Consider the following 15,088-nt stretch of genomic DNA (forward strand, 5'->3'; position numbering starts at 1 on the left):
GTTTTATGCGTTTCTTAAAAAGGGAAAAGCTGGTTTGGAATGTAGTAAATGAGAAGGGTGTTTGGTAGATGTAAGACCTTAAACATGTACACTGATCCAGTGTAATCCTCTTAGAACAAACAAAAACAAGGGAAATAAATAATCTTGAAAATTGAAATGAATAACTAATTCACAAACGAAGAGATTCCCACCTGAGGCTAGACTACCCATGGGAAGTGAATATCGCTTATTCCAACCATACAGTCATATTTTGTGCTGAATGTTGCAGGGTATTTTTAACATTTAATTGTGATCAACAAAGCTCGGGTTAACGAATTAACCCCCTATGTCCAGGATCACAAAATTCCCAAATACATTTTGCACTTTTACAACCTAGATACAATACAAAGTAAATTTATAAAGTTTTTATGTACGTTTTCAGATTTGGAAAATTGAACATACCTTAAAAGTTCAGAGAATAGGGATGGGGGTCAAAGCTGAAAAAAAAGCTACTACCCGGGACCTCCCCTACTCATCTTAAAAACACACAAGCATGTCGTTAATGATTACCAGTCTCCACGGGGGTGTTTTATACGTATAACCCGATCACACTATCCTTGCCATAGAATAATACATGTACTACTACTCATCGGACTGACGAAGTGAAAGGTAGTATATCATTTATCTATATTATATCTAATATATAAACAATACAAATAAGACTTTTTAGAAAATTAATTTCAGATTCATTATGGTTTCTAATAGACGGTCAATCTCGAAATTTCTTCTGGTTATTGCAACAGTGGCAGTAGTAATTCTGTACTTGGAATTCAATCAAAACTCATTGAAATTTAGAAATGGAGTTAAAAATTATGTTCCAATAAGCGCCTGGGCCTCAGAAAAAGATGATTTGGTACAAAGGACTCTATTATACCAACAAAATAAGGATATGATTGAATGCAGGGGTAGGAAACAGAAGATTATCAGAAACATCTTTAGCCGTGACCAGGAAGGATGGTACGAGAATCGCAATGTCTGTGACGCTTGTTTCGATTTTCCCCATATTACATTACAAACCAACTATGGACCTACGCCCATCTTCATTTACACAAAAGATCAGGATTTGGTGATCTCAAAGGTACTTCGAACTAGAGGGTCGTTTGAATCTAAGAAGCAGTTGATGTTGTCCAAAATGATTGAAGATGATCCTGAACTACAAATTATTGATATTGGAGCTAATATTGGTAAGTACATGAAAATGAATATTGAACTTGGTGGACAAAGAGAAGTACGAGTTAGATAATTTAATCAACTTAAAATATAACAGCATAAAAAAATGGATGCATGAATTACAGTATTTTGTTTTTAAATTTTTAACACAAACATTAAATTAGAATCCATGAAAGTAAAAAAAAAATTCTCTTTCTTTTAAGAAAAATATTTGTTCATTTTGTAAGATTTGTAAGATTTTCACCGTATATTGGTTGTCATAGTTTTATGGGATACTTCCAGAAATTAAAAACAAAGCATGCATCGTTCATAAAAAAACGAATTAAATTATTAAGGTCTTCCGTTTCCAACAGAAGACCTTATTGTTATTGCTTTGATTCTTTTCCTCTATTATTATTTTTTTTTCTCCCACGTTTTCTTAAAAATACTGCAGCCGATTTTCATTAAATTTTCAGATCTTATTAATGACAAAATTTGTAAGAAAATTACACGAGATTTTTTTGGTCGTCACTTCCAATACCGAGATATTAAAGATTTTATGATTTTGCTCGTTCACAACTTTTCTTAAAAAGTATTCAAGATAGGACTTTCAAATTTTCAGAGAAGGTAGAAAGTGAACAGTCGCAGTGCCCTTTGCATATCCGAACGTCCGCCGTCACTTCCGGTCGTCACAGGAAGAAAATGAAAAACCTTAATTTTTAGCTCACCTGAGCTGAAAGCTCAAGTGAGCTTTTCTGATCACCTTTTGTCCGTCGTCCGTCTGTCCGTCTGTCCGTCTGTCCGTCCGTCCGTCTGTCCGTCTGTCCGTCTGTAAACTTTTTACATTTTAAACTTCTTCTCTAAAACCACTTATCCAATTTCAACCAAATTTGGCACAAAGCATCCTTATGGGAGGGCGAATATAAATTGCAGAAATAAAAGTCCGATCTGTATTCAAAGCGGAGAAAACCTTGAAATTGTAGAAAAAGGGGGGTGCATTTTTAAAAATCTTCTTCTCAAGAACTACCGAGGCAAATTCAACGTAGTTCAGCATAAATTATCCTTATGGGAAGGAAAATATAAATTGCAAAAATTAAGTGGTAATTCTGTTTCAAATCTGAGTTATTACGAAAATAATAATAAAGGAAAGGCGTGTTTCAATCAGTTTAATAGGTTCGGGTTCGGCATACAATAAAATGGGTAGACAAGACTTGGCCTGGGTAAAACAAAATATTAGCAGTTATTAATCTGCCAATCTCATTAAAATTTCAGGATATTTGATGGACTAGTATATTTGTATTCGCTGTAAATATTGCTGCAAAATAATGCGTATTTGGAATTGACGATTGCCGATCTGCCCCGGCTTTTATTTTGCCACGGCCCGGGTTTGCATACCCATTTTACCAAGACTCGTATTCCATACTTCTAAAACGAGGTTCTTTGTTTAAAGCAGCCATGACATTATACGAAAAAGGTTCGATCTGACTATGATGAATTTGCTTGTTGTGCAACAGTTCGCGTATGAAGGGAAATTTTGAAACATGCAAAATATATTGGTGCCGATTTTGTGAAATAAATTGAGGCTAGATATTTCAATGCGTTGACAGTTTTCACACATGACGTTGGTGCTAGCTTGTTCTAATTTTCGTTTCGTTTTCATTATTTATGCTTTGTTACCTGGAAACTATCGTCTGTATTTCGTGATTTTTACGTATTAAATCAAACAGAGAATTCGTTAAATCAAACAGTTAACTGTTTACCTGCGCAAATTAAGCAAAATCTGATGTAGGGGTAGGTGCCTACTGAAATACAATTTATTCTATTGGTAATTCGGCATTATCTTTTGCGTAATGGCAGATTAATGCAATAGGTTTTGTTGAGATGCTCGGCATTTTCTCGAGTTTATTCAGTTTAAATAGAGTTTGATATCGCTGACGGAAATATGTAGGTATATACATGTAATATATATATGAATAATTTCGAAAAAATAAATTGTGTTCTTTATTTGTTATACATGTAGTGCATGTTTCTTGCGTTTGATTGTTTACAGTTTCTATTTACTAACCATATTTGAGTGTTAAGCTTCGAATTATAAGCAAGATACAAAGATTTGCTCACAATTCTATGTTTGTACACATATCTTAAAAACTAAAGATTAAAAAAGTAAAAAATTTGTCAATATTTATTAAGAAAATTTTCATAGTCTGTTCTTCCAGAAACCAACGTATTGTAAACTTAACCTTTTTAGCTCACCTGAGGGTGGGGCCACAATGGGGGGTCGAAGTTTAACAAATGAATATATAGAGTAAATCTTTAAAAATCTTCTTCTCAGAAACTAATCAGCCAGGAAAGCTAAAACTTGTGTGAAAGCATCATCAGGTAATGTAGATTCAAATTTGTAAAAAATCATGACCCCCGGGGGTAGGGTGGGGCCACAATGGGAGATTGAAGTTTAACATAGGAATATATAGAGTAAATCTTTAAAAATCTTCTTCTCAGAAACTAATCGGCCATGAAAGCTGAAACTTGTGTGGAAGCATCCTCAGGTAATGTAGATTCAAATTTGTAAAAAATCATGACCCCCGGGGGTAGGGTGGGGCCACAATGGGAGATTGAAGTTTAACATAGGAATATATAGAGTAAATCTTTAAAAATCTTCTTCTCAGAAACTAATCGGCCATGAAAGCTGAAACTTGTGTGGAAGCATCCTCAGGTAGTGTAGATTCAAAGTTGTGAAAATAATAACCCCTGGGGGTAGGGTGGGGTCACAATGGGGGTCGAATTTTAACATATGATTATATAGAGTAAATCTTTAAAAATCTTCTTCTCAGAAACTAATTAGCCAGGAAAGCTGAAACTTGTGTAGAAGCATCCTCAGGTAGTGTAAATTCAAATTTGTGAAAATCATAACCCTGGGGGTAGGTTTGGGCCACAATGGGAGGTCGATGTTTTACATAGGAATAAACAGAGTTAATCTTTAAAAATCTTCCTCTCAGAAACTAATCAGTCAGGAAAGCTGAAACTTGTGTGAAAGCATCCTCAGGTAGTGTAGATTCAAAGTTGTGAAAATCATGATCCCCAGGGGTAGGGTGGGGCCACAATGGGGGTCAAAGTTTAACAAAGGAATATATAGGGTAAATCTTTAAAAATCTTCTCAGAAACTAATCAGCCAGATGATTCTTTATAATTGTTAAGACTTTGGCCCCAGGACAATTCTTTGGCCTCACGAGAAGGTTCAGAGGTTGATGTACGTTTATATCCCAGATATAAACTATTGTTAAGGATCTTTTTGAGAACTGCAATACTCAACATATGATATGACTATAAAATCATCCTGTTAGAAAAGGGACCAATGATTATAAACATAAGAATATCCAGGGGAAAATGGATTTTATTTATACAGGATCTACATGTATTATTGTACATTGTCCAGATAGTTTGTATTATGACTCCATTAAGCTGATTTTACCATACCTATTGTTCCTCAGGTGAGCGATGTGGCCCATGGGCCTCTTGTTTAATTTTTTGGATTTGATTTTTTTTTATTTTTTCATTCGATAGAGACGTTCTCAAAACTTCTGAATATGAAATTTGTTTTAAAATCGATCCACGCATTCTTGAGATTTTGGACTCCAAACTCCTGAAGCGAGGGTCCGCGTAGCTCAGTCGTTAGAGTAGTGGACTTGTGCCCAGGCGACCCGGGTTCAGTCCCTGAGTGCCAAATCTTTTTTCTCTCTTATTTGTGGTTTGATTAATGATTTCGTCTTTAAAATGATGGATTTGAATGCTCTCCGTTTTATTTTTGTCATAATTAAAAATAATAGCGGCTTTTTTCAGTACAAATATGGAGCTCTTTTCTGTGAGCAGCACTCTAAATTTAGACGCTCGTCGCATTGCCGGCATCAAAGACATGCCGAATGTTTTTTTCTTTCTTAATTTTGTTTAAGGATTTTATCTTTAAAATGATGTATTTTACTGTTTTCCGTTTTATATTTATTGTAAATAAGAATAATAGCAGCTTTTTTTCATTACAAATAGATACCTTGTTTCTGTCAGCAGTTCGCTAAATTCAAACGCTCGTCGCATCGCAGGCATCAAAGACATGCCGCCGAAGTACCCCTGCAGTACGCTGGGTTGCTTTGTCGGCATCAAATTAAAGAAATGCCGCCATCTCAATGACACACACAATATTTAGCAATGCATCCACGTTTAAGTAAGTATTCTACATGACCTTAAAAGGAGAACTGATTAGTATTTATTCACATATATAGATACACGCATGCATGTATATAAATGTGTTTATTGACATACGTTGCTGATATACTGATTCCCTAAACACTATAAAAAAACTAGAAAATCTCTCTCTCTCTTTCTCTCTTTCTCTCTCTCTCTCTCTCTCTCTCTCTCTCTCTCAAGTACATTTGAATAAGAACTAGTTCAGTTAACATGCAGTCAATTGGATAGAGGCTAAATGTACATTGGCGTCCAAAAATTATACATGTATTTATTTCAAGTTACGGGATAATGTCTATGGATTCAAATAATTTGAAATTCATTGTTTAATGATTGTCTTCATACTGATTGGAAGTCAACGCTAAAAAGTCATTTTTATTAAAGACGGTGTACTTTTTCCTTTTTTTGCGCATGTCTATATACTGATACAAATCTGTTGCCTGTCTGGGATTAAGAAAAACCTCCGAAGTTTATACACGTAACTATACAAACGAACGGGTGACTGCGACAAGGTTTGAAAACTGACCACCCGTTTATGAGTGTTTGAGCCTAAGAATAAACAGATATTAAAAAAAATCAATAGTTACATCTTTCAAACAACGCTTATACATTGTTCTAACATATGTATTTTATTTAGAAATTGTGTAATATGTGATATTTATAATTTAATATTATACGTTTAAAATAGAAGTCACCGACCAACCCTCCCCCCTCCCAATTCATAAAATCATTTAGTTTTTCTGGCCCGATTTTACTTGATCTTTGATCTTGGGTCTTTAATTTCAAATAAGTGCCACTCTAGATTACTGTACTAATTACCAGACCAATTCGTTCATTATTAACAGAGTTATGAAGCTTTTGGCATTTGAGTTTCAATTGTCGTGTTTGATATGCACTGTAAAAAAAATTCTAACTCCCAAGCCCTTCACTCAATCCTAATGAAAATTCGTGAAAATGAACCTCGGACCCCATTCTTATTGTCTGTCAAATACGCAGCGGATTAAACAATTAAGGCGAAATTCCTGAGATTAAACGGCTCTTATTGGCTATACCTGGAAATTAAATTTACACAGTACACGCACCTCCCCCTTCCTATTCACAAAATCATTTAGTTTTTCTGGCCTGATTTTACTGTATCTTTCATCTTGAACCCTTATTTTCAACCTAGTTCAATTCTAGATTATTGTACTAATGACCAGACCTATTCGGTCATTTTTAAGAGAGTTATGAATTTTTGGGCATTTGAGTTTCGATTGGCGTGCTTGAATTGTACTGTAGAAAAAAATTCTAACTCCCGAGCCCCTTACTCAATCCCAATGAAATTTTGTGTAAATGTACCTCGGACCCCATTCTTATTGTCTGCCAAATATGCAGCGGATTGAATAATTAAGAAGAAATTCCTGAGATCAAACGGCGAGTACGGGGACTTAAAATTTACACAGTACAAGGGATGTAGGCAGCCGCGTAATATTTCTTTTGCATGTATATTTCTCGTTTTCCGTTTAGTCTGTATCTACGATAGCGTGTGAACTACTTATGAATGTTAGAACTGTAGAAATTACTGTCATGAAATTTTTACCCAATAAATTTACGTTTTACTGATTTCGTTATTTCTACATTTATAAAGATTTTATCAATCCTGCTGAAATAGAACAGTCAAACATAATAGTAAACGACACGAAAAAAAATTCTCAACACTGAAATACATGGGTAAAATGCATCAGTCATTGTTTTAGGACTTCCCCTAATTGTTGTTAACCGAATCCGAGATCCACACCTCAAAATTCTATTTTCGATTTATTTAAGACGAAAATCAAGCTTGGGTCTTTTCACCCCCCTCCAGACACGAACACGCATCAATATTTCAAATGACCTCACACTGTTACCAAACCTGAATAGTCACACATCTTGCACGTTGTTTTTCATCTCATACAAAAACTCCTCTCCCGGGCGGAAACACCCCAAATTCAAAGACAAATTCGGGAATTATTTGGCGTCAGCCATGTTTTGAGACACCTGCAAAGGCTGTGTGTTCTAATCTCGCCGGAGCCAAGATTTGTTCTTTATCTCTATTTCTTTTTCTCCTTTTTATTTAATTTTCTAACTAAAATATTCAACATAAAAGGGTTGTTGGACTGTAGTACAAGTTGAAAAACACTCTTCAATTAAGATTTAGACAAAAAAGTCTTTTATTATTAGGGTCTTCTGTCTTCAGCGGAAGACCCTTCTATTCTTATTGCTATTAGGGTCTTCCGTTAACAAAGGCAGACCCTCTTTTTTTTCTTCGGTTTCTTTTTATTACAGGTCAATAGACCTGTTATTAGGTCAAAAGACCTCTTATTTAATATGAAATAAAATGGGGCTGGTCCTTTAAATTAGGGATCCAACGGGGTGTATAATCCTTCATTCATCGCTCTTTTAGATCACATCTGCATTTACTGATATGTTTCGTTGATGAAGATAAAAGGCAAGGTCATTTCCTCTTCTAAAAATCGGACGGAAGGCCTCCTCATTGCTCGCAACGAGATCGTGTCTAGTTATATCTCTTTTTTGAAACGAGCTATATCAGTTATAACTCAATAAATGCCATTTAAAATTTGGTAAAGCATGTAAAAAGTTCTAATTACATATTTCAGACATTTAAATGACTAAATCAATAAATCAAATTTTTGAATTCTAAGTTCTAATCTTGTATGAGTTCCTTAAACTGTTAAAGAAATCATGTCCTTTAGGGCTAGTATGTCACAACAAACTCTTGTAAATTCAATTGTAGAAAATATCGATACACATTTTTATATAGAGATATAAAATTAAAAATATAGATACACAATATATATACACAGGATTTCATGTGTGTTGTGCATTTTGTATCCTCTAGTCTCTTGTTAAGTTGTTTATCAAACCATAATAACAAAGTTCAATTGCTCCCCCAAAAGGCGATTTCTATGCACATCAAAAGATCGGCAAAGGTTCAAACAGTTATATGAAATTAAAAAAAAGTTTTAAAGGCAGCTTTAAGGTAAGGTTCGCGGCTTGCATTTTTTAGAGGTTGTACCAAAGTTACATACCATTTTGTCTACTATACTAAAGTTTTTTTTCTCATGAAATTCAAATGAATTTTGCCCGTCCCGTTTTATAACTACAAAAGGTCAAAGTTCATGATTTCCAATTTTCATTTTGATGAAATGTAAACAATTTCGTGAAAATATGTACATTTTATATGTGACTATTATGGGGGTTATTTATGCTTAAAATGTTCGAAAATAATATCACTATTAATATCATGATTCACTTTTATTAATTTCTGATGAACTATCTAAAAATAGAATAAAATGCAACAAAAGTCTTAATTTTGGACTACTATTATGTAAACGAAAACATCTTATTTGAAACCTTTCCAAGTCCACCGATTTCAGGAAAAACTTATCTTAGAATATGTGTGATCTGTTGTTTCTAAAACACTATTCAAAACCATATGATGCGGATTTCGTTTTCGTGGAAATTGATAAAATGCTTGTGTCCTCTTATTTTTTCATTGAAACTAAAAAAACCCGCGAAATAAAAAAGAACTGAAATCAATTATGACGTCATATAAATTTTCACGTCATAACTGAAATAAAGGGTAGTTGGTGTTACGTCACAATGAAAATGTGTGAGTTATCTCCCTGTAACCGCAAACCTTACCTTAAGACACATGCAGAAATGTTATTTTCAGGTGTTTACACGCTGAGCTTTGCAAAGGCTGGACGTAAGGTTCTGGCCGTTGAGGCCCTGTATACAAACCTGCAGCATCTTTGTGCTTCTGTCATGGAAGGGGGCTTACAAGACAACGTATACCTCATCCACAACGCCATATCCAATGAAAACACGCTCGTCAACCTGGGAATGGACAAGAATAACATGGGTGGTACATTTGTTGATGTGGACTCCAGTCATATAAAAAACCTGAAAGAAGGTCGGGCTCAGGGTACTTATGGACACGTGTACACTATAACAATGGACGATCTTTTGGATCTTCCAGTTATGCAATATTTCCAAAATGTAGTTATCAAAATGGATATTGAGGGATTCGAGGACCGCGCCATTGAAAAGGCAACAAGGTTTTTCGAAAAAATTAATGTTAAAGGATTCATAATGGAATGGGTGTTTCATAGACAACATCCGACTGCAAAGAAAATCATTGACTTCATGACCGCGCGGAATTACAAACCTTACAAGTGCGATATGAATAAAATGCCGTTGAATGTATCAAGGAGTGACCAGTGGGGATTAGACATTTTTTGGCTTCCAAACTAAAGCCAAGAGTTAGTTTTCTCTATGAACTCTATAAAACTTTGTTAATCAAGGGTATAAACAGTTTTGAGCTTCATAGAAAACATTGACTTGAAGTTATCTTCACTAGATCACTCTTCGAACTTACAAAATTAAAACTATTGAATTTAACACATTTTATAAAATTTGTACATGATTATAAAATTCCTGAAGTAAGAAATTTTGGTTTCTGGGTACGACTTTATTACCATCACAATGTATGATATCAAATTCGATTTTTGAGAAAGGGAGAAATCATATTTTAAAAAGTTTTCCCAAATGCTTTTTAGTCTACTTTATAGCAGTGTCTCCGAAAATATAGAAGAAAAGAACTAAAATAACTCATTTGTATTGTATTATTATGCATTTGTATCAGATACTTTTAATTTGTATTGTAAAATATCTCATTTGTTTTGTTTAATTATCATTTGCATTCTATATTTTTTTATTTGAATTGTTTATCAGAAATTATTTATTTTGTTTGTTACAAAGGATATCTTTCTTTGGTTAAATCTCAGCATTTAGTATTCGAAGTGGATTATGCGCAAAGTGCTTTGTTTTGTTTACAAGAGGTCGTCAGTCTTAGTTTTGTTTTCTCAAAGGACATTGTTCTTATTGATGGACAAAGAGGAATTGCATATTTTTTCTTTAAATTTCAAAGTTTCGACTCGAAGTAAACGGCACGCTGAATATCAGTGGCAGAATTATACTTATTTTGCCTGGGTGGTAAAAAATTAACTATTAAATTACACATGTATCCAACATTTTAAAACTGTGACTTATTTTGCTATGTTCTATCATTAAGTAAAAGCTGTTTTTGATTTAGATTTTTTTTTCATATTCTCATACAGAGCTCTTCTTCCAGAGAAGATCAAAAAGTTGAGAAGTGGCAACGACCATCCACCTTTCTTAATGCCTAAAACGCAGTTTGTTTATATCCTGAATATTTAAATCAACAGTTTTATAAAAGGACGTTACTCGTTTTCTTGAAGTTCAATTATTTCAATACCCAAAACAGATGTATTGAAGTTCAAAATGTGCATACATTAAATTTTTTTTTAAAAGATTTAGATCATGTATACGATATGTTTTAAAAATAATAATTATACAATTTGTATTGACACCATTATCCTTTTTAAAAAAAAAGAACAAATAACATTAATTTTCATGTTCTTGCATTCCAACCAGGAATGTTATTCTTTGATTTAATTAAAGTGAAAAAATCTAAAATATTGTAATCCTAAAAATGTAAGGATACTTTAGGTAATATGTAAATATGTTCTTAGAAAATCCGGTGTATTTATTGAATTTTTCTATTGGAGTTATTTCCCGTTGCAGACTCAGAATTAAAACATTATATAATTTTACTTGTGCTGCAACGTGCAACATTTCTTAATCAATGATTAAGGACAATTTTTCCATATTTGCTCTACCATGGCGATAATGTCAGCATTTAAAATTTTTTTTACATACAATATACATGCAAGCATAGATATATAATAGTTCACAATGGTGTGAAAGTTTGTTTTTTATGTTTTTAGTGGGGGTGAGAAAGGACAGAAAACATTGAGTGAAATAATATGCATATAAACACAAACAAAAGAAACAAAAGAAGAAAAGCAAATAAAAAATATAACATGCACACCAATTTATAAATTGACAGCTCTAAATTTAAGGATTTTCCAATATGTGATTATAATATAATACACAAACACCAGCATGAACATAATATTTAGCACGTACATGTACATATATTTATTTATGAGAGAAAAGAAGGCGGAGAGAAAAAAGCTGACGGGGCAATGGTTGCTTTGCAGCATAGCTGTCTATCAGGGTTTGCTTATCAAAAAGATTTATTTAGATATTTTAAAAAAGCATCATACATTCTTTTAACAAATAGTTGGGGATATAGTAAAGACTTGCTAAATTCTTTCAATAATATTCTCCCAAATTTTTCAAATTCACAGTTCTTTAAAAGTAAATATTTTTCCACAAGAAGCCTGTTTTCAATTTTCCTTTTGAGTTCCAACACATTTAAAGTTGGGTAAGTTTTAAGTCTACAAGTGAAAATATACTGTTTTACAATATAACTTAAAAGGTTTTGTATTCTATACATATGGTAGTTTTTATATTTACCAAAAAGTATACTTTGCTTATCAAACATTAGGGACACCCTGTAGTTTCTTAAAAATAACTCTTCAATGTCACTCCATAGTTCTTTTACAAATGGGCATTCCACAAAAAGATGGCCGATTGTTTCAGAATCTTGTTTACAAAAAGAACATTTAGGGGATTCAATAAGTTTAAGCTTATGCAAGTAATAATTTGTTAGTAATATCCTGTGTAAAATTTGGAATTGTAACCAATGGAATTTAGATTCTTGGGTTGTCTTAAAAGGAAGTTCAAATATTTTATACCAATCATTCTCATTAAATATTGTGTCATTCTCTTCCCATTTTAGTATTGCTTTTAAAATTTTTTAGTAAAATTCATTGCACAATCTAAATGTTAAGTCAAATTTTTGTCGTTAATTAGGCATAAATGTTTGAAAAACATTATCAAACTCAATGTTAGCCCGATATTTACGAAAATAGTAGAGTACGATATGAAATGAACAGCAAACGACACTCAATATTATTCTTTCAGCAAGTGCCGAGACACATTTTATTAAAGTTATTCAAAAACAACAACTTGAATGTAGTTTCAAAATGATTTTACTTAAAAACCAAAAAACCCCAAATGACAATTGCTCTAAACACAGGTAATTTATTTTCACATCCTAACAGAGGATGTATTTAGTTTTTGTACACACCCCGAACGTTTTTCCTTCGGGACTTTCACGCCTTTAAAAAAAAGCGCTGTCTCTCACCTAGACATACCTGTGGTAAAGTGACAGGTAAAAAGTCTCGATCTTTAATGATGGGTATTATTTTTTACATGGTAAATTGTTTGGAAGCCAATTATTGACAGCCAGATGTAATTTAAATAAAGGAAGAAGAACTAGACGCTCGTTGCGAGCAACGAAAAGTGTTCCGTTTGAGTGCACCATAAAGTAGACTATAGTGATAGTTGTTCTTTTCTATCATTTAAAATTCGTCCTATTCAAAGAGAGAGAAAAGGTCAGAAAAGCTGCTCCATCCAAACTTGTTGGAAAACCATTTGGAATTAATGAACAGTTCCCAAAGGAAATCAACGACCGCAGAAAACTGTTATACCCTCATTATAAACAAGCAAAACGTCTCGGAAAAAAGGCTGTGCTGATTGCAGATAAACTTTTCGTGAATGGGACAGAAATCCCCCTTTCCTCGATCCACAACCCAGCGTAACACAGCGCACTGACTCGGATACCGCATACGGACCACGCCAATCCGCAACGCGCAGCGCAAATCGACATGAAACCCGTTTTGCGACCACGCGCCGTTAGGGATACCAAAGAGAGCAACCGAGCGGGAATGTAAACAACGAAAACGAAACCACCGAATGTAACTCTCTCACATCTTCAGACACTTCTTATGCGAGGATTGTTTCTATCAAAGTTTGCGGTCTAGCTTCTAAGCTCCGAAATCCTGAGTTTGTTGATGTTATTAGCAAATATGATATAATCTGCCTCACAGAGACAAAACAGATAAAGCTGACAATATTGATATCCCAAATTTCAGTGTATTCAGCAAACATAGATCAAATATGTCATTTCGGAAGTCTGTTGGTATTGTAGTCTATATTAGAGATTCTTTATCCAAATTCTGTAGCATTATTAATAACGCAAGTGACAATATATTAGCGAGCGCAGCTCGCCGGCGCGCAGCGCCGGCAAGCGAAGCGAGCTGTAAGAACCAGTGTGCGCGGGAAAAAGAACGAGCTAAACCTACAGTTCATCAAACAAAATTTTTTGTCTACGTCCCATAATGCTCTCTAATGTTTTCACCCGTGGTGCTATGCCAAAAATGGCCGACTTTTAACTCGTAATTTACGGTGACTTAAAGTTTGAGGACACGTTTTGAGTACCGCATATGCTTTGGCGAGACTCAAAAGATTTGTTACATGCTTCCATACCTCCGTATTGAGTCGAGAAACGTAAACAAAGACGAACAAAGTCATGGATGACGTCACAGTGCACTCGCGCTATATTTCCCGCGATAAATTTAGAGGTGGATCAAACATCTGTAATGAGTGTACTGGCTATTTCAGTATAGACTGCGATATACCTGCCTTATTGACATATGATTTGTTTTTATTTTTTTTTAATATAGAGATTTTATATGTATCTATACTAGCAAGAGCCATACTTTACTGTCATATCATCCATTTTTAAGCTAATTGTTCATGCATGTACAGTAGGCAGGTAAGTATATGAGTAGGGAGGAAATAAACAATAGGACATTTTGAACTAAATAAAAAGAAATTAAATGAAAAAATAAACAGTTAAAAAAATTATATAGATATTGCATATAGTCAGACCATCAAATTTAAAAGTGGGAAATTACACACCAACAGACAGAAACCGGTCTCTCTCTCTCTCTCTCTCTCTCTCTCTCTCTCTCTCTCTCTCTCGGGGTAGGGGGTTGCGCTGTATGTATCATAACCATTAAAATTAGTACCTTTGGCATACTTATTGTAGAGCAATACTCTCAAAAATTCTATAAGTTGACAATGATGCAAGGTATGTGTAATTCTTGCTGCGCTCGCCAGAACGGTAGCACCGTAAACATATTATGGATTAGAATAGAAGGTAAAACATTTAGTATTAAGAAACATATTTTGATGGGAACTGTTTATATACCGCCATCAAACTCCAGATTTTCATCAGCTGAAATTTTTGACGATATTGAGAATGAGATTTTTAACTTGTCCAAAGAAAATGATTGAATATGTTTATTAGGTGACTTTAATAGTAGAGTATCCACATTGAGAGATTTTATTGATGTTGATGATTCTCTATCACATTTTTGTAACAGTGCTGACAATAACAGTAATTTTGATTGGACTGTTGATCAAATAGACCTAGAAGCAATTGAAAAATATGGTTTTTCCATAGAAAGGAAATCTAAAGATAACATTGTTAACTGCTATGGAAAAAAACTTATTGATATTTGTAAACATTGTAACATTATAATACTTAATGGTAGATCCATGGGTGACCAAAATGGTGAGTTTACATGTAAACAATCAAGTGTCATAGATTATTGTATTTCAAACACTGAGTTTTTAAGATATGTACACAATGTGAGAATATTACCTTTTTCCTCATTTTTATCTGATGTTCATAACCCTATATAGATAGTATTGGCACTTGAAAGACAGCACAGCACTGAATCCATATATCAACAAAAGCCAACACAAGAAATTGCTAAACAAT

At 33.8% G+C, this 15,088-nt stretch overlaps 1 protein-coding gene across 1 annotated transcript; it reads left to right on the forward strand.

The window, feature by feature from the left end:
* The first annotated feature begins 643 nt into the window (after positions 1-643).
* On the forward strand, positions 644-10,737 carry LOC117684338 (uncharacterized). The gene is made up of 2 exons (XM_034456020.2): positions 644-1,223; positions 9,137-10,737. The coding sequence occupies exons 1-2, from the start codon at positions 731-733 to the stop codon at positions 9,715-9,717; spliced, it is 1,074 nt and encodes a 357-aa protein (XP_034311911.2). The 5' UTR covers positions 644-730; the 3' UTR covers positions 9,718-10,737.
* Positions 10,738-15,088: the final 4,351 nt, after the last annotated feature.

This window comes from Magallana gigas, chromosome 7, assembly GCF_963853765.1.
Source record: "Magallana gigas chromosome 7, xbMagGiga1.1, whole genome shotgun sequence".
In the NCBI taxonomy this organism is placed as follows: Eukaryota; Metazoa; Mollusca; class Bivalvia; order Ostreida; family Ostreidae; genus Magallana; species Magallana gigas.